We start from the raw sequence: 22,264 nt of genomic DNA on the forward strand, positions 1-22,264 counted from the left end.
TGATATCTCAATTGAAACCTGAATAATTCGGACCAAGTTACTGCTTCATCCAAAACTGGTTGAAATGTTGCATCTTCTACTGAAAAAAAAATCACAGCTTTGTATTTTTCCTAAAATGAAGCAAGTATTTTCAGTTTTCACTTAAGTCTGATTTGTGAAATGACATTTATTCAATTTTATTCTATAGTGGGTGATATGTCACATTCATATTTTATGTAGGACTAACAGGGGGAAGCTACTATCATGCCACCTTGGCCATAACTGTTCTGTTTTTGTACTCAGATCACTGTTCAAAAACCATGAACAATCAACATTTGTTCAATTTTAAAGGTCATGAGTAGCAGCTGTAGGATTTTTTTCTCCCTGGTAGGATGGTGCTGTTGAGTAGGAAACAAGTCGTGTTTCAAGTGTCAATGTACAAAATACTGGGAAGAAGCCCTCCTGGATTCCATATGCCACTCTTCCATCATCACCGCGTGTCTTTTTCGTTCACTAGATCACACGACTTTTTGGATGATTTTGATCAGTTCTCTGACATAACTGGAGTGTCTTGTACTTATTTGGGTTTTAAGTACATAGGATTTGCTCAGGACCCAGAGACAAGCAGAAAAGCTTTTTGAATGAATTGAAGAAAGACGCAAAGAACAAGTTAAAACACTTAACAGAGACTTGACATTTATTGTGCAATTTTATCTCCAACAGAACATGTGGCATTCTAGAGGTATATGAGGTAATAAAATCAATACTCCAATTAGAACACCTGAAATAACTGGCTCTAGTAACAAATGTTTCTTATAATTAAAAATATTGAATGTTTAAAAAACTCTTATAACATTTTAAGTTCCTAAAAGAAATGTGCCTAACACTTAAAAAACAACTTACTTTTCTATATAAATTGTTCACAAAAAAATCTTGCTATTCTATATTACACTATGCATTTATAGTTTTATTAACATATCCCTAGTGGGTATTAATTCTACACAGTACAATCGAATAGAAATTATTCATAGAGAATCAACAGGACTCCAACAATAAAAATATTAGGATCAATGGATTTGTCACAGTTTCTCCACAAGTGTTCATCATAGAAAATAGAGTAAAGGCAAGTTGGCCCCAATGTCAGGCTGCTACATGAAGCTCCAGAGAAGAGGGACAGAGGCAGTGCTTACACTGGGCAGGGTCTGGCTGGACCAAGGACCTCGAAAGTTTCAGGACCGTCTCACCATCTGGCGTGCCCTGTTCCCAAGAAACACAAGCTGGGCCCGCATGGCCTTGGTGGGCTCCTGAACTCAAGCACAGCCCCAGAGATGTGAAAGCCAGTAACTACGGGAAAGGGTCCACAGATTACCATATTTTCCTACAAAACCTTCACAACGGTTCTCACAGTGACATCGTACATTAAATCCCTCTCTTCCAAACCAGACTCATCGACTCTAAGGCTACAAACACAACAAAGGCGCAAACTGAAGGAAACGTTAGCTAACCGATGCCCAGTGCCGTTTCTGACATCTATGGGTCCCCAAAGAAGATCACTCCACTGAGTTCAAATGTTTGCTTTAAATCCCTGCATTTTTGTACAGGGAACCTACAAAACAAAGGTGAACACATCAGCAATTTTAATTTTTTCACTACTTTAACACTTCTAGTCAACATGGACTCTCACGCAAGTCAAGTCTTACGCGGAAACCCGGGCAGTTACCAGAACAGGTATGGTTTCTAGGGTCCTACTGAAGTGTCAACACACTTAAAGGTGGTTTTTACTAACACAAATATCATCTTTCCCTCGATGCCATAAATCAAACACAATCCATTCCAGACTGTTGGTGGGCTTTGAGAACTCTGACTACTGGGGGAAACTGAACTAGTCATCCTGCTTCCTGAGCCCAAGGGGATCGCTTACTAGCTGAGTACCTTGGGCAGCGTCCTTACGGATAAACTGGGGTAACAAGAGTAACCGTCTCGGAGGACAGTCACGAGGATCAAAAGGAGACGATGCGTTAAAGTGCTTTGTAGAGAACCTGGCACACGAGAACTCAAGGAGTATCAGCTGCAGTTAGTAGGGTGGTTGTTAGAGGTTTGGGGTGGGCCTGAAGGGTTTTCCAACGTGGCCAACACCCACATGGCCACTTGTACTGGGGCAATTACGCTGAAGGGGGAACTGTGACTCCGTGAACACCTAGACCTTGTATCAGTCAGCTATGGATGGTCACCAGGAAAACCAACCTGGCCACTTGTACCAAAAAGATTTGGTAAATTTAGTGCTACAGGAGGCAAAGCTGGTCGTTAGTTAGACGGACAAAGTCCAGTCCTCTCACTGTTGGATGCAGTTGAGTTCACTATGGAGGGTGAGGTGGCCTCTAAGGTGTAGATGGTATCAGTTACGGTCTTGAGTTTTACACACTAGAAGGCAAGTACTGGGGCCTTGGTGTGGGCACCCCGCCTTGTCTGGCATCAATCCTTCAGCCTCTAGGAAACACAAATGCCACTGACAACGCAAGTAACTGTGCAGAGGGCCACCGGCAGGGTAGCATTTTCCTGCATCATTCCAAGGGAAGTGACTATTTGTATTCAGTACTTACACGACTGTAAGAAGCCACGGCTATGTTTACAAAAATATATCATAATGCGACATAGCCCTGTTTAGACACATTTACATTAGGGTTCTGACTCCAGCGTTCTAGTTGACACGCTTTGCCAAGCAGTTATGGCAAATGTTGCCACGTTAAACACACACCAGCGAGGCTTGCACCATATGTGCACAATCGTTTCCTATTACATTTCTTGAAATTTGTGTAGAAGAGCTGTCAAAAACCATAGATCTCTACTGTGAAATGACACAGCTCTGAACGAGAAAAGTTAAGTTTCGGTCTTTTCTACAAATAAAGTTATCCGAGACTGAGGTTTTAACAAATGACTAAAATCTAAGAAAAAACTAAGGAGGTAGTTGGTGGGTATTAGGGTTAGAGTCTAGAGCATGGGTTATACAGTAAAACCCAAATGAGGGCGAATGTAGGTTTGCTTTTCTGAAAACCATGCGTGTTTCACCTCGCGTAATGCTCCGTCCGGGTTCTGAGAGCAGCAGGGAGGAGGACTAGATATCAAAGGCGGGAGGAGAATGCAGAAGTCACGAACCTGCGGTTCACCAGGTTGGGGTTGTTGTCTAGAACTGGGGAAGACGTCAGGTATCACAAGAACAGCTACTGGGCCGCATACCCCGTTCTACCCGCATCTGGCTCTTGGACGAGCCGGGCCAACTCCCACCTCTAGCAACGTGTCCTCTACAAGGCTGACAGTCCCCTAGGCCCCTGTGCTTATGGCCGAGGAGGGGCCAACGAAGATCCGGACCGAAGTGCACCCGCCCGCTCTGCAGCTGTGAAGCAGCTCCACGGGTCTCCCAGTTCCCTCCCAAGGAGGGGCAGCCGCGTTCTGCAGCCGCCGTCACCGGCCTCTCAGCGTCCGGCAACGGCGTCCAGTGGGGCTGCTCACGGCCCAGCGGCCCTGCCCTCCGCAGCCTCCGGCCTGCTGCCTCCCGTGGGTCCCCCGAGGGCCTCCTGCGCCCAGCGCCGCTGCATCTGGGGCTTCGGGCCGCTTGGAAGGTAGGCAGAGTCCCTGTCCTGTCCCCTTACCTCGGGGCAATGAGACACGTCGAGACTGTGTCACCGGCAGGCTGTCAGGTCACGGCAGTCGCGGAGCACATGAAGCGCTGGGCAGGCGGCGGTGAGCCTCTGGGGCCAGGCCAGCCCTGGGTCACCCCCCCCCCCCCGAGAAGGTGGCACCGCCGCAGCCCGGGCTGCTCAGTCCGTCGGTGCCGGTGCCCAGCGACTTGGGGATTCCATGAGCTGACGCTACACTTTCTAGCCACGAGCGATCCACCAACTGCCAAAGGCGCCAAGCGTAAGCCACGTCCTCAGGTCTCCAAGGACATCAGGGCTAAGGGGGACAGAGTGGGGACGGCCCCCGGTCTTGGTGGTGAGCTTTTGAAACCTCGCTCCACACGGTCTCACCACAAATAAGGAAACATCCTCTGCACGCCCCGATTTAGGGATGAGGCGACCGAGAGGCAACCGCCGTGAGCCAGGCTCCCACAGCGGCCCCTGACGGCGGCCCCCAAGCCCCGGGGCTGGGCCGACCCTCACCAGGCCAGCCAGGCCGCGAGCAGGCGGCGCCCCAGCCCCACTCAGCCTAAAGCTGCTTGGCCAGCTCCAGCGAGCGCCTGATGCAAAAAAGCAAGGACGGAAAGACAGAGGAGGTTGCGGGGACAGTCTGCGTCTGGCCAGGATTTCCTGCCACCAAAGAGTCTTATAAGGCACTGACTTCCCAGACCTCTGAAAACATTTTAAAAGTCTCCTCCTTCCTTGGACTGCTGAAGGCAGAGGTCTCCTGGTTCCCCTAACATCACATTCGCCATCATCCTTTTACTTACAAATCTAAGCCAACGTGCCCCAAACGGGATCGAGATACTAGTTCTCCCCACACGACTCAACAGATCCGACAAAGGACCACCTCTATGAACATTAAACCCTTCAATGGATGAAGCTAATAATAACAAGCTAAAGGAGAACCTACTTCCAGGGCCGTGCATACAGCTGGTGCTAATTACTGAACATAAATGGTAATTTACGGTCTCACAAAAAACCCTCTTTATAAACGGATGCTCATACACCTTCAATGAATTTCCGACCGATTTTCAAAACCCTCATCACATTGGTGGACGACGTTAGGCACCTTCAGCAACTCCTGCCCACGCAGCCCTAGGCTTTACAGAGTCGGGGTGACGGAGGAGGCTGCTCCTCCCCCCGAACCTCAAGCCCTCAGAACCAGCTTCTACCATCTCCAGTCTGTGGGGGAGGAATGCTCCCAAGGACAGTACTAATTTCACGGACGGAGCTCAACAAATTCAACAGAAGAGAACACGTGGGAGTGGTTCAGTGTTGACTTAGCCAGAGCCTGTGTTCAACAGATCGGGTGGGGGGCCTGGGGGGTGGGGGGAAGAGGCACAAACAGCAAAAACAGTCGGGATGAAACATTTTCAACAGTGACAACGAGAAACAAAAGCTTATGCAAAGTCTACACATCTACTCAGAGGAAGACCCTCACGTTTCAGGGAAATTACAGACGAGCCCGTTGCATAGTTGTCAGAATGGCCTTGCGGCTGTGTATGTGATCCCAGGACGTCCGGTCAATCGGTGACCACCAGCAGTCACACCACTTGTCTGGCCTCCAGTGACTGAAATCCTCGTTGCTCAACCCATCACTTTGGCATTGCGTCGACAAAGTCTGAGTTAAGGCTGTGGGAACGGTGGGTCGGTGGACCTACGAAACCGAGCAGCTGCAAAGGGTCTTGGATCTCTGGCGGTTTCCCGACTGAACAGAACGAAAACTTACTGTTTGTGAACTCCAGAGCCTTTCTGATCAACAGGGCAGATTTTTGGGCTAGGGGTGGGGTGGGTGGGGTGAGGTTCATAAAAAAACTGAAAAAAAAAAAACAACCACAAAAACAAACCCAGCGGGTTTCCAACAAATCGTTGTCTAGCAGCGACCTCTGTTCTCAGGCTTAATACAGGCTTTGCCAACAGGTGACAGTGTCGCCCACCCTAGGTCTTGGCTGAGAAGTAGGAATTCAAGTCTTTGGAAAATGGAGAGACAACTTATTTGAATTAAACTAAAGAAAATGTTTGTTCATTGTCCCTTAAAATAACTGCACGTCTGTCTCTTCTCTCACGGGCAGGGCCTCTAACCCCATCTTCCGCGGGGACGGGCTCTGCTCAGGAAGCAGTGCTTACGGGAAGATTTCAGACAGGTGACCAGTAGCTCACTGATTTTTTTTTCCACCCTCACTGTCTAGCTAGGAATCAATTAAATTCAATTGTTTTTTCTTTTTATAATGTACCCAAAGTCTGCTGTAGGTTCCATAGACTTCCCAAACAATCCCAAAATGGATTTCTATTTGGGAACTGTGGCAGTAGGTCAAGAGAGTTAAGGTTTGAGATGTGTACAGTCTGACAGAAGGACATGCTCTGGACTCTCAGGGGACGGGGACAGCACATGGACAACTGGAACTGTTGAGAGGACCAGCCGCTACGGTGTAAAGATTTTTGTCCACTAATCCCCAGGCCCATCCTGGGAATTTTTATTGAAGACCTCATCCTGGGAAGCCTGGTGATCGATCCCTTCATAAAACGAGCCACCGTTGTGCAGGAAAGTCCCCACCGCCCGCCCCTGCCGGGCGTGACCCACAGCGTCGCTGAACACTTTGTTTATTTGTTCCTCCGAGGGCATCCACCAGTCGGGGTTGGAGGTACAGTGCATCCTAATGAATTCTGTGGGAATATACACAACAATAAAGAGAGAGAGAAAAAAACAGCTGGTTTTTATGGAAGATAACAGACAGGCTGCTTAAACATTTACAGAAAAGCTCTATAAGAAGAACTGTATGGGAAACCCAACGTAATTCTGTGATGATGTCACTTCTAGACCCCACTAATCACACGTTAAGCTTTTTACCCACGTGCAAAAGTAAAAACCACGCCAAGTGAGAGGATGATCCTCCTAAGGAGCACTTGCCATCGAGTGGACGGTACATCTGACTGGTGAGAGGGGCCGCGGTGGACGTTGCGGAGTACGTCTGAAGCCCGTCGGCACCCGCTCTCGTTTGTAGGATGTCAGCTCTCTCCGGGAACGTTACCTAACTACCATCAGCACCGTACTCGTTAGCCAGCTAGTGATCTGCAGACTAAGTGTAACAGGATCACAACACCTCAACGACCTAGAACCTGTCTGGCTGGTGGTTCCGAAGGGGTCCCCACATTCTTCCCGCGTTCCCAAGCTTGTGCTTGGTTCTCTAATCGGGACATCCACACGTGTACTGACAAGTATCTCTTAAGTGAGATTTCCTCTATAAATATTTCATTTCACCAGAAAGCAATCAGCACACCTGGAAGGGCGAATGGGTAACAGGTAACTAAGACTCTCAGGAAACACTCAGCCTCCCTCTGGGCGGTGCGCGCGGGATCCTCCCCTCCGTGTGCTCGGGGGGCTGGGCACGTACACAACTCCCGCCTCGCTATTCTAACAGGGACACTGGGAAACTGAAGTGAGCAATTTTGAAAAAAGTCCTAAGTCAAACTCTGTCCTTTTTGAACGGCTGACTGGAAGCCCAGAGCGCCTATTATACACCCCGGCTCTTCTCCAACACTGCTCCTAGACAGAAGCAGGTCTGGTCAGAGGACTGGGTTTGTCTGAAATGACTGCGTGTCATCTTGGCCCCGTTTGCCCTTAGGAGAAGCTGACGCTTCCCAAGTGCTTGGACCCCCAAAATCCTGAACTGAACCTCGCCCGTCTTGGTAGACAGATGGAGCTTAGCAGAGAAGCGGCGGCACCGCCGACTTTGTTGGCATCCCCTTCGATCCTGAGCCTGAGGGGGGAGCCTCCCTCGCCTACCTGAGCCCCAGCCCTTTACTGAAGGGAAAGAACAGGGTTTATTCAGCAACTCATCCTGCCAAACTGTCAAGATCAGACGGCTTAGTGGGGGCCAGGCCTGGCAAACATGGATGGGGAGCTCCCTACTGCTCTTCTGTCCCCCCCACATCCCCACTGTGTTCAGCAGGTATCGAGTAGCTGTGGTGGTTTCCCGGTCTCTGTCTGGATTCCCTACTCACATCCACACAAGGAAATAAAGGCTAATGGATGAGGATGCTGTGACCCTGCGACCCCAGGAACGCGCTGCTCTGTGATGCCTCTCGACCCCCACCCCCGGGCAGCGTCTGCTGCTGACACAGGACCTTCTCTGATATTGTGGAAAAGACTATTAAAGGCTAAACGCAGAGCTCTTTCGGTTACACAGACCGGACACATGTCCACTGGCCCTCTAGGGGGAAGGTCAGCCCTGAGTTTGGTTCCATTCCCCAAAGCGCCCTGCTTCCCATCACTAGCGTCCAGAGGCCTGAGGTTCCCTGGGCTGTTCCAGTCTTGCTCGCCACAACATGGATGTCCTCTCTGGGGTTCCCCAGGCCTAAACCTTTATGAAAAGAATCCCAACTGGATCAGAGGAAGGCCCTGGGATTTCAGCTTTTGGGACTAGTATGTAAAAGTTCCCATCACCCTTTTTCGCCTATGAATGCTCCACCTGAGGGCACGGGGAGGCCTGTGCGTGTCCCCAGGTGAGGATGAGCTGTAGAATTCAGGTTCTGGTTAGCCAGCCTGGGCTGTGTCCGTGTCACAGCGGCTCAGGCAACGTTCTCAGGGCAAAGCACGAGTGCTCTGGGATGTACGTTAATCCCTGTTTCATGGACTTGCTGGTTAAAATATAAAACATTTAGTAAGAATTCCTGGAAAGGGATACAGCTGTGAGGCCCCTTGTCCTGATGCCCGCTACGGGCCCCAGAGCCACTTGGGGTACAGTGTCCCCAGGAGAGCCCCAAGCTCACGGCTGCCTCGGTTACTCTCGGTGAGTCACTGTCGGCTCTGATGATATCGAGGAATAAAGGAGGCTAAGGCTAGTTTGCTAGGACAGACCTGGCCGTGCCCCATCGCCCACTCTGAGCAAGGGGAACTTTCAGGCTGGCGCACCTGTGCCTGCTTGACACAGGTGCTTTCACTCCAGGTGGTTTTCTCAGTATGGGCTTCCTGCACCAGAATCACCTGGGGTGGGGGAGATGGGCAGCGGTGCCTGCCTCTCCCCTGCACACCTGCCGAGTCACAAGCTGGGGCTGGGCCTGAGCCATTTCGGCTGCTCACAAAATCTCCACGTGCCTCGGGCACGCTAGTGTTCCAGGATGCTGTGGGCCTCCCACGAGGGACTGCTGGAATGTCCTTTCTGTAAACCAAGGCCTTATCAGTAATACTGTTTCTTCGCTGCAACCTCCTCATCAGGAAATATTTTGATCCCTGTCCAGAGTAAATTATTACTAAGTTTTCCCAACCAATGAAATTACTATTGAACCACGTACAGGCTAATACTTGAGCTTTTTGATATGGATTTTTCAGGTGTGAACAGTGTTCTTGTCGGCGCTCTAGCGCCTCTACTTGCCTACGTCTGTGTTTATGTGCACCTGCCGAATCAGCCGTCTACCCCCCCCTCCCCCCTTCTCCTCCTCTCCCTCTCCTGACCTGCCACGGTGCGGATCAGCTGTTAATACTGGTGCAGCACTATTCTCTGAGCAGGATCTTTAATATAGAAACTTAAAAAAAAAAACCTAGCAGAATAAAGCTGACTGGGCAACAGATACTTGAGACAACCCAATTTTAAGGAAAACTAACTCTAAATAAATTTAAGGAGTTGAGGCCGAGTCCTCTGGAGGAGGTAGCTGGGAAGGGGGTGGGGGGGGCCCAGGCTGCAAATGGCAAACGGGATAGATCATTTCACTAATTTTTAAAAATATTCCACATCTCCCCTTCCTCTTGTGCGTTTCCCAATGCTCCAGTTTGCTGGCGGTGGCCTTCTGTGGCAGCAAAGAAAATCTGAATTTAAAGCGTGAAACATGAGGTGCTATGCAATGCTTATGTGCCATTAAGTGAGAACGCCAAGGCTAAAGCAAACGAAGAGTTTTGAAAGGACTTCTCGATACCAAGTAGATGGGCCACATGGAAGCCTATAAAGATCTCAGTGGGGGAAAAAAAAAAATCAAAATACAGTAAAGGCTGAACACTTGCACGGGGGTAGCCACAGCCAATGCGGTGAAATGAGACCACAGATGGTGACGCTGAGCGGAAGGATGCAGTACCTCGGAGGCATGTTACTTTAACTGGATCCAGAGGGCGTCTTTCGGGACCTGTCTCTCCTGACTGCACTGACCTTTTCCTTTTCCCAAGGCCGCATGAGTACTTAAGCTCATCGGTTGTGAAAACAAATCTGATGAGGTATCGAAGGAGCCGTCTCCCGTCTTTCTTTGAAGAATTTACAGCCTCGTCCCACTGTTTGCTCGTTATGTAGACAGGATAGTTGTTCAACAGCTGCTTGCTTCCCTGGAAAAGCCAAAGTATTTTCTCATTACCTTCTTAGCCAGCCAGCCAGCCAGCCAGCCAAGGCGATCTCCATTTCAAAGGCAAAACATGCTTTTTAACCAAGTGGCTCTGCTGACAATGAACCAGGTAGTGAAGAGCACAGGTAATTGCTCACACTCAGAACGGGCACTTTTCAAATTACATTTGCATTTTCTATAACAAGAGCCAATGAGGTATAATGAACACCTTTGAAAGAGGAGCTATTTATAACTTGCATTTTAACAGGTAGGTTAAAATGTGTCAAGATCCAATGACAGGGAACACTATTTAAATATAACCCACAACTTTCCTTTTCAATCTATTAAAATATGCAAAAAAAATGACTTTGAAGAGTGTGATCAAACAGGTCTCTTCATCCTCTGGTTGGCGGTTAAGTATTTTTAGAAATGATGCTGGTGGTCTAATTTTCGTAAAGGTACTACTCATGTTTAATTCGCCTGACACCTGATAGCCATTGCGTAACAGTGGAAACAGCATTAAAAAGCGAATTTAAAAAAGGAGGGAAACTGTGAACCCCACCCCCCCAAGTCATCATGGATAATAATAATGCAAACCAGCTTTCGTCAAATTACAGCTTCTGCAAATGCCACTGTGTCAACTCAAAATTTTTCTTCCTTTTCATCTTCTTAATTTATGTCTGCTATAAAATTCCCAGGCTCAATAGCTGCAGTGGGACTAATTACAGGAATTTCTGTAACATTTATAAGGCATGTTTAGTCAATTCCACCTACACAACCATTACTTTAGTTCCGGTTGTCCATAAAATTCTACAGTCCAGGACAAATTAATTAACCCATGATCTCGGTTTTAATGTACTCCCTTCCTCGGTAATTCAGGTGTTCAAAATAAAGAAGGAAAAATTCATTCAGTTTTACAACTCTGCAAATTGACTACAGGTTATAAATTGGGCACTGTTTGGGCCCGATAGGGGTTTATTTCAGAGAGTGCCGTTAGTAAGCAGGGAGAGGGCGATAGGCCGGGCCGGGGCCCCTGGGGAGGTGGCCCGCGGGGCCCAGAGCCCGGCGCCGGCAGCACGCGGCTGAGCCTCCTCGGGGACGCCCGTGGTCTGTGCTCTGCGTGTAGAACAGCGGCAGCTTGCACGGAACCTGGCTCTGCGGCTCCCGTGGGTTCCTGAGTGACCTCCACTAACCGGGGGGGACCAGAGCTCCCCTGCATGGGAAACGGGAAGAAGTGAACGGTCATGGGTTTAGGAGCGAGCACATGGGAGCCACAGCAGCCCCTGGGCTGGCGCCGTCGAGGGCCAGAGGGCGGCGGGGCTGGCGGGGAAGCCAGAGGGGAGCTGTGGGGCCCAGGGGCCGGGGACGCGCGGAGGATCCCCACGCAGGACAGTGGTGTTCCTCCCAAAGACAAGGGCCAGACAGCCACGGTGGGAGGCGGCGGGGAGCGAGGACCCCCGAGGGTTCCCACACTCGGGGAGGAGGAGCTGGGCCCCGGGGCGCGGGCGGGGGGCTTCCTCAGCCCACAGATGGTGTCAAGGTCTCTCCGGGGAAGGACCCACCAGCACCCGTCACCAGATCCACCAGCACCCGGCCTGCAGGGGCACGGTGTCCCCACGGGAGATGAGCCCACGGCCGGGGCCTGGTAACAGCGGCTAAATGGGGACTCCCTTTCCTTCTTTCTACTGCTGTGGCACTGGGACGTTTGAAGAGCCTCCGACGGGTTTTCACTGGCAACGTGAGAGAACTTTAGGGAGAGGAACAAAGACGGGGGGCCGGGGGGGCTCCCGGGGGTGAGGGCTCCTGCCAACGTGTGCCCTGGGCGATCACTCGGCCGTGCTCCTTGCAAGCATACCCGGCAGCCCCAGACGGGAAGACCGAGCAGCTGCTTGGCAAACCTTTTATTTAATGCTGTGCAAGTTTTTTTTTTTTTTTTTCTTTAAGGTTTTATTTGGGAGAGCAGAGCTAGAGCTAGCATGAGCACGGAGAGCAGCAGAGGGAGACGCAGGCGCCCCGCTGGGCAGGGAGCCCGAGACGGGACTCGATCCTGGGACCCCGGGGTCATCACCTGGGCCGCTCAACCACGGAGCCTCCCAGGCGCCCCCCAGTGTGCAGGTCTGGATGTAAAGCTTCCCTGTGGGCGTCTGAGTTCATCGGGCACAAGTCCGGATTCCCACAGCGGTTTGACCGAAGACGCTAACTCCTTTTCCAAGGTCTCACGAGTCAAAAGGCGGAGGGGGGAGCCTGGACCCCGAATTCCGAGCTTGCCCCTACGACCAGGGTTGAACCGGTTTCAAAACGAGAGGGGCCTGAGACGAGGGAGCTCCCGACCCAAGGAAGGAGCTTCCTTGAGTCCTGAAGAAGAATCCACTCACAGAAGAGCGCAACGGCTCTCCGTAAGCGGAGAAATACCGTTTGGAGGCGATTTTTTTTCCAGAAAAAAGGGAAAGAGAGGAGAAAGTAACGGACAGCCCCCCACAACCCAGACACTGTCTGTATGGTGGACGGGATTGACCACGCTGCTGCAGTCTGGTTAACAAATAAAACGGGATCAATAGCTCTAATGAGAAAAATGCCCGTGCGCCTGAGCCGGCGGTGGAAACAGCGTCATGACGGCGATGACGGGCAATAAAAGTCTAAATATTCCCATCCTGAGGAAATGTAGATGTGTCCCCTAACTTTTACGTTTTTATAGAAATCTGATCGCATAGTCTCTTCAATGAACCACCAGCAGGTTATTAAACTCTGATCTAGGAGTCAGGAAAAAAAAAAAAAAAACCCAAGATGAATAGCGCTCATTTCCTGCATTCACAGACCCACAAACCAATGGAAGACCAAGGTTTGCGTGAATATTTAAGTAACTTCCGAATTACTCTTAGGAACAACGTGCTGTGTGGGCACAGAGAGAGGAGGGTGTGGCTACCGGAGAGTGCTTCTCGGAGGAAGTGGGCTTTTTGGAAGTATTTTGGTTTTTGTTTTTTTTTAAATATTTATGATAGAGAAAGAGAGCGAGAGGCAGACCCAGGCAGAGGGAGAAGCAGGCTCCATGCCAGGAGCCCGACGCGGGACTCGATCCCAGGACTCCAGGCTCACGCCCTGGGCCAAAGGCAGGCGCTAAACCGCTGAGCCACCCAGGGATCCCCAGTATTTTTGTTTTTGTACAATAGAAATGTCAAGTTCAGAAATGTGGACCCTATTCTGGGAGCAAAAATGAGAGAGGGGAAGGATGTGCTGCCATAGTCCAGGGACAAGCGCGAGGGGAGAGGCTCCTCAGCGAGGCTGCAGAGCAAGCAGGCGTCAGGGCCGAGGAAGGCACGGAGGCCGTGAGGGCTCAAGGAGTTCCGCGTGGGGTTGGTGCTGCCTTGACCCGGGAGAACCGGGTGGGGCCGGAGGGTGCAGGGCGTCCACGGTTGGTCCCAGCGGCTGGCAGCGGGGCACCCGGAGCCCAGATCTAGCTTTGGGGCCCATTACCTGCACGGGGCTCGTGGTCACAGGGAATGGACCTGAGCAGAGAGGGGGCGCGGGAGGGGACGAAGGCTGGCGCCGGACAACAGTGCACGCAGGGCTCCTTCAAGCACAACAAAAGCCCGGGGAGCCAGAAGGTTCCTGACCCCGGGGCCAGAGAAACCGCGCACGGAGCAGGGAGGTCCCCCCACCGCCCCCTGCCAACAGCCGGAGCTGGGAAGGCCGCCGCCGCCTGCAGACGACTCCAGCAGTGGAGGCGCAGCCAGAGGACGGGGTGAAGGCGGGACGGCGGGGAGAAGAGCAAGTGGAAACCAAGAGCGGGGTCACCAAGTCACGAACGCAGACCGGTCTTTCAAGGGCTTAATGACTAAGAAAAAAATGAGGTCACCAGTCTGCAGGGGCCTTCGACGCCAGGGCTGCGGGGCACACGGGAGGCCGCCCGGGGAGCAGGGGCACCGCGGCGCAGGGGCAAGGGCTGACGGGCTGCGCCCGGCGACGGAAGCTGAGGGAAGGGGGATGATGGAGGTGGAGGGAGGGGTCAAGGCAGGCCAGTCTTCAGGGTGGGAAGACTCCAGGGTGTGCACGCAGTGACTCAGTAACCGGGTGACAAGGGACATTGGCTGCGGGAGTCCCGGGAGGGGAGCGTGGTGCTGATAGAACGGATGCGGGTCGGGCTGGTGCGGGTGGCAACGGGAACGGGGGAGGGGGGGACACCTCCGGGGTGGGGCAGGTGCGTGGCCCCGGAATCCGTGTGGCAGGACTCGCAGGACTGGGCTCAGCGTGGTCCTGATGAGGGTTCCATGGAATTCAAGACACAGAGTGGCGGGGCCAGGGGCAGGGCGCTGCAAGGAAGGGGCAGACGGGGACAGGGCCCCTCCTAACCATGGGGGAGGCAGGTGACCCCACACCCGGAGCTGGGAGTCCCAGGGCGCGAGACCCACTCCCCCCTTTTCACCCTCTGGTGTCTTCCCTGCAGACGCGGGCAAAGCAGCGTGTCCCCGTGTGCCCTTGGCCGCGAGGCCCGGGTCAGGGCGGAAGAGCAGGTGCGCGGCCGGACGTGCGCCACGGCTGGCCCAGGGACGGAGCCTCAGGACGACCAGAACTGGACACAGGAGTGCGGAAGGGGTGACAAGGACATGCGAGAGGGTCCTGCCTCGACTCCCCTTGCCACGTGAGGAAGACTTAACTCCCCAAAAGGCACTTATGTACTGATGTCAACCCAAGACATTTCTAACCACAATTGCTCTTCCACTGGGTGTGGGTTCTAAAGTCCAGAAGATAGGGCAGCCCGGGGGGCTCAGCAGTTTAGCACCGCTTTGGGCCCAGGGCATGACCCCAGGATCCTGGGTTCGAGTCCTGCATCGGGCTCCGTGCATGGAGCCTGCTTCTCCCTCTGCCTGTGTCTCTGCCCCTCTCTCTCTGTGTCTCTCATGAATAAATAAAATCTTTAAAAAAAAGTAATAAAGCCTGCAAGATAAAAATAACACCTATCCAAACCTGAGCCTTGGCAATCCGGTAAGAACGTGCCGTGTTTCACCCGACCTGCGTCCCCGCGCCCCGGCGGGGCTGTGCTGCTCCTGCGGGGCCCGAACAGCTGCTAACCAAGTCGCGGCACGGAGATCGTGCACCTGCGCGGGGGCACTCGCTCCGCATGGGAGGTGCCCGAGAGCACCGGCTTTCTGGAAGCCGGCTCCAGCCAGGGGAGGTGAGGCGGTCAGCCCCCGGCCCGTAGCAACGCCGCGAGAGCGGCCTCCGCCGTGTTCACTGCTCTTCCTTCCCCCACCTGCAGCACACGGCGTGGAACCTGGCTGAGGCTGGACACCCGCGTGCTCTTCCTTCACGGGAGATCCACGCACAGGCGGGGGAACCACCAACCTCAGCCCCGAGCGGGGCTCGCCAGCCCGTTCTGCCGTGTCCGCGTGAGCCATCAGGATGCCGCACCTGCGGGGCATCCGAGCGGGGCCGCGTTTACCTTCCTGCGAGGAGCCTACCTCAGTGGGCTGGTCTGCAGGCTGAGGGACCAGGAGCTGGTTGTGGTGCTGCAGCACAGTCTTCAGGTAATCCAGAACAGTCTGGCAGGGCACTGCGGGGAGAAACGGCAACCACGACACATTAGCTGGCCTGTGACAAGGAAACGAAAGGGCCTAAGGCTCAAAAAGAGTTTGGATGTAAACTAAAAAAAAAAAAAAAAAATCTTTTCTAAAGGAACTAGAATCTTCTTTGGTTTGACATCTGCAGTTACTTCCGTTTGTAAATACACAACAGATGCTACAGTCTGGGGAGAATTTTTCAGCTCAGCACAATTCACCGAGAACTTTCGAGTCACACGCGCTCCAAGATGAATTTGGGCCGACAGTGACGATCAGTGAGGCACTCACACGAGGGACGGGTCCTGGAGCCTTCAAGCTGTACCGTTAGCACCCAAGTCGCCGCAAACTAACCTCCCCAGTTTCAGATCCATAGTACAATACTCGTTTTTTTTTATAAATTTATTTTTTATTGGTGTTCAATTTGCGAACATATAGAATAACACCCAGTGCTCATCCCATCAAGCACCCCCCTCTGTGCCCGTCACCCAGTCACCCCCACCCCCCGCCCTCCTCCCCTTCCCCCACCCCTAGTTCATTTCCCAGAGTTAGGAGTCTCTCATGTTCTGTCTCCCTCTCTGATATTTCCTACCCATTTTTTCTCCTTTCCCCTATATTCCCTTTCACTATTTTTTATATTCCCCAAATGAATGAGACCATATAACGTTCGTCCTTCTCCGATTGACTTACTTCACTCAGCATCATACCCTCCAGGTCCATCCACGTCGAAGCAAATGGTCGGTATTTGTTGTTTCTAATACCCGTTTTTGACAGAGCCATTCCTAGGTCAGCGGTAGGCGGGACGGGCACGCGGGGGACACCTGCTTCCCGACCCGGAGGAAGCTGGCCAGAGCTCTCACCCCTCGGGGCCCAGCGCAGATTTGGTTGCTGTGTAGCTTGCCAACTGTTGCACTGAATTCTTGGGCCTTAATCTCATCCATTTGTTGAATAATTACAATAAAACCGAACAGATATTAACCCGACATGGAGCCTTGACACCTTTTTGTACCACTGCATAAATAATTCCTACGGTGCGAGATTTATGTAAGAGCCCTTTCAGGAACAGTATTAACTAATTGCTTTTAAAGGTCTTGGTAGCTTAGTTAATAACCTAATTTATAGGAATTATTGCCACTGTGTGTCTCAGCTGTGGGGTTTTCTTAGGTTCTTTTTGTCACATTAAAGAAAATAATAAATATTTAACCTAAACCCCAATTTTAAAGTATCACTGCTGCTTTCTGCACTTTGTTTTTCCTCACTTTCTTTTTTTTTTTTTTTAAGATTGCATCTGTATCCACACTGCTAATAGCTTTGGGGTTTTTTTTAGGGGACATCACGTTGTGACGTAACGAATCAAAATGTCCAACCACATCCTTTCGAAGGATATGAACAATAGGAAGTAGTGGTAGTTTGGGAATCTTTTCTTCTTGGCAAAAAAAAGAAAAAAGTATTTTGTTGAATAACCACCTTTTTGGACCTGCGTCCCACTATCTTTGGGTGCAGTCTTCGCTCTGGAGAAGCACTTGCTGCACAACCACGAAGCCCACGGCCTCCTGTCAAACCAGAGCCTCGTAAACGAGGATGTCGAACTTCACACCTACTAAAAGTCGAAGCCACCGTACTGATGCCTCAGGGAGGGAGAATGAATTTTGCTTAATGGCAGTAACGGGGGGAAGCAGAGGACCCGCGAAGCTAACGGAGCCAGGAAGCCATTCGCTGCTCCAGTTCTGGGTTTTCACTAACCGCGTGGCCCGCGGGGCCCCATTTCACTCCTGTGTCCAGGTCTCCTGTACCCGGAACCGCGCGGGAGGTTCCCAACAACAGCATTTCCCCTTCGCGGCTTGCGATTAGAATCACACGCAGCCGCACGCATGTCACTGATTTGCCAAGTGACACGTGTGAGGTAGGACTCTCGCTTTCGTTTGTTAAGTTTTAGTAAAAGTTGCAAAAATCTGGGCAGCCCGGGGGGGCTCAGCAATTTAGCACCTGCCTTTGGCCCAGGGCGTGACCCCGGGGTCCCGGGATCGAGTTCCGCGTCGGGCTCCCTGCGGGGAGCCTGCTTCTCCCTCTGGCCCGTGTCTCTCATGAGAAAATAAATAAAATCTTTAAAAAAAATTGCAAACACTCATGGACTGGGATTTGAATGAAACTCCTTTGGATCCCTTACCCATATTTTATAGTCATTAAGACGTTTACAAAGGGGCGCCTGGGGGGCTTAGTCAGTTAGCATCCAACTCTTGATTTCAGCTCACACTGTGACCCCAGGGCTGGGCGATCGAGCCCCACACCGGGCTCCGTGCTCCCCCGTGGGGACTCTCTCCTTCCCTCTCCTCCTGCCCCTGCTTGTGGGCACACACTCTTTCACGCGCTCTCTCAAATAAATAGATCTTTAGAAGACATATTTATGAAAAAGGTGTTTAGACGAAGCGTTTAAAAACGCTTACGACACGGAATATTCAACATGACCTCCACCACGTTACGAATAATTATGTACATAAAGAGACTGGAAAGAAATACGCCAGGGCGTTAATAATAATAATTAGCGATGATTACGTTTTAGTAGCAGGATCAGGGTAGTTATTATTCCCATAGTCGTTGTAAAAACCAGTTTAAAAAAACTTCCAGGGGGGACCCCTGGGTGGCTCAGCGGTTTAGCGCCCGCCTTTGGCCCAGGGTGTGATCCTGGAGTCTCCGGATCGAGTCCCGTGTCGGGCTCCAGCATGAAGCCTGTTTCTCCCTCTGCCTGTGTCTCTGCCTCTCTCTCTATGTCTATCGTAAATAAATAAAATCTTTAAAAAAAAAAATAAAAATAAAAAAACAACTACAGTGGCCATGTGTAATAATAACGTAAAACTTGTCTGAAGCACGTTTATAGGACTGCCACCCCCCCTGCCCCCGTTCCCTTGCTGGTCATCCGCACAGCCCTGGGAAGGCCCGCAAGCCAGCTCCCCCATTCCCCACACTCCCAATACTTGGGCAGCAGTGCTGAGCTAGGAGCGAGGCCAGCGGATTCAAACATTGGGAGAAAATGGGATTTCACGTGCATTTACGGGCTGCAGGGGCAAGTGGGTCCTGTAGGTGGGTACCTGGGCCCAGGCTGAAGGCCAGGAGGCCAGGACAAGGCTCTTCCCCAGCCCTTACAATGTACACCAGCCCCTGGGTGTGGTGCGGGGCCCTCCCCGGGCCTGATGCTCACAGGGCAGAGGCCTCCAGGCCCCTTCCCAGCCCCTGCGGAGACCGCGGCCCTGCAGGGACAGATCTGGAACGTCACCCGAGTGGGCTCTTTGCAGGGCTGCCCGTGTTTATGCAGGGAAGCTGCAGAATCAGACGAAACATTTTGTGTGTGTGGGGGGGGAAAAAAAAAAACCAATAAAGTCCATATGGAAAGTGGGGATAGTTGGGTCTGTTCACGAGGGAAGACCGTGGAAGGAGAGACTCGATCCTCCCCGCAGCCACACCATGCTGCATCCCGGGGAAGCAGTGCCCCGAGAAGAAATCGTGGAAACGCCCCCGTCGCGTGGCCTGCTGCTCCGCAGACGCTGCTCCCCCGGCTCTCACGGGGCGCGGCCGGGGGTCAGGGATGGTCCGGGACCTGCGATGCCCCAGCCGCCTCCGCATCCCACGGCCCCCCACGCACATCCTGGACAGTAAGCAGGGCGCCGCGGCCGAGAAGCTGCGGCCAGAGACCCGCTGGGTGGCTTTCACCTACTGGCCGAAGCCTTAGGCGGAAGAAAGGCCGCGCGCCCCGCAGGCTTAGAGAGACCCTAGATGAGCCAGAGCCTGTCAAAACTTCCACGAAAGGGGAGGGAGGACGTAAGGCAGCCCACAGGTCCCCAGGTCGGTCCTGCCGTCAGTAATCACGACTTCCACCCTCCACCCCGTCCCCCACGCACCAGCATGTGAAAATGCAGAGTCCTGCAAGGAGTACAATGCCCAGGAGGGAGAGAAGCTACAGGTTCGTAAGATGTCCCGTGTCCACGGAGACGGGGGGAAACAGGTTCCAAACACCCCCCCCGGGCATCCACGGCCTGCCGAGGAACGTCCTCCCCTGGGACACAGGCCGGTCGCCTCGCCCGGATGGCTCCACTTGGTCCTGTCGTGGGGGGGGGGGGGGGGGGGGCGGTTCGCCAAGTCCACACCGGCAGGGCCTGCACCACACTGTCCGCCACTCCTAGTGCCCATCAGTTGGCTGCAGGGCCCTCCCCGCGGACATTGGTCCTTGAGTAAGTCTTGGGTGGCTTTCCCCTTCATGATCTCTACCTGGCACTAGGAACTGTGATTGTGGGCAGGTTGGTCGACCTGTCTTCGCCTCTGTTACCTCCTCTGCAAAACAGGGACGATTACCTACTGCGTGCAGGTACTGGGGGGACGGAAGCACCCCCGTCGAGCGGAGAGCCCCAGTGACTACCGCCCACACAAGCTGGTCTTGTTTTACCCCCAGGAGCCTAGCAAGTCCCCTGAGGGTCACCGGACGGACTCTGTTGGGGCAACGAGTAAGGAGGGCCCAGCCCCAGCTCCACGTATTCCCATTAGGGAGGCCTGGCTCTTGAGCACCTGTTTTTCACTGCACATCAGCACGTTAAAACCCCGAGCAGTTCCTCCAGCACTATTTAATTTACTTCACTGTGTAACTGTCTTTAAAGACTCACAAAACACCCCCCCCCCATGACTTTACAGGGAAATTGAAATGATCGACTGTCCCAATGACCCCGCCGTCTGGGCGCTCATGCCATCCTTCAGTGTCCTGCTTATGCGGTGTCTGAAGCGTAAGCCCCTGAGCCGTGAACACGCAGGGAGGAACGACGAGCTTTCTGTCGTAGGTGGCCCTACGGGGCCCTGTGTACGTGATGTCAGCGCCACGTGCAGATGTCACGTGCCCGGCAGCGGGCTAGGCTCGGGGCACTCGGAGGACACTGACCTCGCCGGTCCTGTCAGGATGCCCGGGAGAAACGGGCAATGCACAAAGTAAAGACCTCCCCAGGACACGGACTTTCCCGGGATGTGCCGGGCGGACTAGGGAGAGGGTCCGTCCGGGCCGGGAGCTGGGGGAGAACTCGGCGCAGAGGCGAGTGTCCTCTGCACTGGGTCCTGGGGGATGAGGACGCATTTCTCACGTGGGGAAGAGGAGGAGGTTCTGGAACCGGGAGGACAGCACGAGCAAGGGAAGACCAAACACCCCCTGGGGCTGGAACACCTGGTTCACACATGGCGGGAACGGAGGGAGAGTCTCCAGGTGGACGGGAAGACTTGGGTAGCGAGGGGCGCCGTGGTCGTAGGGCGGCTCAGCTTACCTACTGCCCCCGCGACGCCTGGAGCGGCCTTGCCACGGTGGATGATCGGGGCTTTTCGGTCGGGGAGGCTGGGGTCTGGGAGGCCCTGATGGCTACTGCCCAGGTCCATGCCCGTGTTGACAGGCCCGGATGAAAGCGGGGAGCGGGGGGCAAACTGAGGAGTGTTTGAAGGGTGGAGTCCAGGGGGAGGCTGACCCGGGGGAGGTTCCTAACCCGGGTAGCTGCGTGCGGACCGCTTCACAGCCGAGAATACGACTTACACCCCAGGAAGACCGCGTAAGACGTCGGCGTTGCCGGGTGCAGGACAGCCCCCCCCCACCCCGTTCTTACCGTTGAGCACGAACTAGAGGCCCCGGGAGGCACAGCCGCTGCCCAGTGAGCTCCGTGCCGCCGACACCCCAACAGCGCTACTGACCTCGCCGTTCGGAAAGAAGCGACTCAGGCTCAGAATGGGCCTGAGTGAAGCCGCTTGCCAAAAACCACAGGCGGCCAATTCCAGAAGCAGAAATCCAAGCCCGGCTGTGCCTCCGAGCCCATTCTTCCACCACACGTCGGTCCGTCTCTCTCTCGATCTCGCGGCCACCGCACGGGCTGTGACGACGTCTACCAACCTCCAATAAAAGGACCTCAATCCTCGTACTCCACTGTTCCCCTCTGCTAGGTTTATACACACAATATATTCCTGGGTCCTCCTCCTCCTTAGAACCCCCACTAAAATCTGGTTAACGTGCTTCTGAGGACCCAAAGCCCCCCTGACACTTCTCCCCAGGCACGTCCAGGCACCTGCGAGCAGGAGGCTGGGGAGAGGGCCCCGGCGCACCTCCACTGCACTCACTCCAAGGCCACTTATAAAACCTGATCCAAAAAAGCCTGACATTCCTGATTTAGCTTTTAAAAATCATCTTAGGAGGGACGCCTGGGTAGCTCAATGGTTGAGCATCTCCCTTGGCTCAGGGTGTGACCCCGGGGTCCCCAGATCGAGTCCCACGTCGGGCTCCCTGCATGGAGCCTGCTTCTCTCTCTGCCTGTGGCTCTGCCTCTCTCTCTCTCTCATGAATAAATAAAATCTTAAAAAAAAAAATCTTAGGAAATAACTGTGGACTAATGGGATCAGAGCTGCATAATCCAAGGTGAGTTTTCTGATTTGTACCCTCGAGTTAGTACGGTCAATCCCCATCATTCGCAGATTCCATGTTTTTTATCCAGCTTGCCAGCTTGCTGAAATGTCTGTGGGACCGTCCCCAACCCCGGCTGTGGCCCCTCACCGATAATGCCAGCTGAGGCCCGGCGCCGCCTGCCTGGTTAGCTCTCGCGCCGCAGCAAGTGGGGCCCCGGGACACGTTTTTTTGTACTTTTGGTGCTTTACGTGGGGGATTTTCCTGTGTCGAAGGGACCCGGCCGGCCGGGCTGAGGGCCGCGGGGTGCTAAGTTCGGGAAGGCTGCGAGGGCCTCGGGGGGTGGG

The 22,264-nt window shown here is 53.3% G+C and overlaps 1 protein-coding gene across 2 annotated transcripts in view; it reads right to left on the bottom strand.

The window, feature by feature from the left end:
• Positions 1-649: 649 nt before the first annotated feature.
• BEND4 (BEN domain containing 4) overlaps positions 650-22,264 on the bottom strand; it is a 35,231-nt gene continuing 13,616 nt past the window's right edge. Inside the window, exons 3-5 of one of the 2 annotated variants that reach the window (XM_038555956.1) lie at positions 15,416-15,507; positions 9,723-9,963; positions 650-6,320 (exon numbers count right to left, since the gene is read on the bottom strand). In XM_038555956.1, coding sequence (XP_038411884.1) covers positions 6,103-6,320; positions 9,723-9,963; positions 15,416-15,507 — 551 coding nt within the window. In that variant the 3' untranslated portion in view covers positions 650-6,102. The remainder of the gene's footprint in view (positions 6,321-9,722; positions 9,964-15,415; positions 15,508-22,264) is intronic. The other variant, XM_038555957.1, reaches the window with a different exon arrangement.

The sequence above is a fragment of the Canis lupus genome, chromosome 13, assembly GCF_011100685.1.
Source record: "Canis lupus familiaris isolate Mischka breed German Shepherd chromosome 13, alternate assembly UU_Cfam_GSD_1.0, whole genome shotgun sequence".
NCBI classification, from domain to species: domain Eukaryota; kingdom Metazoa; phylum Chordata; class Mammalia; order Carnivora; family Canidae; genus Canis; species Canis lupus.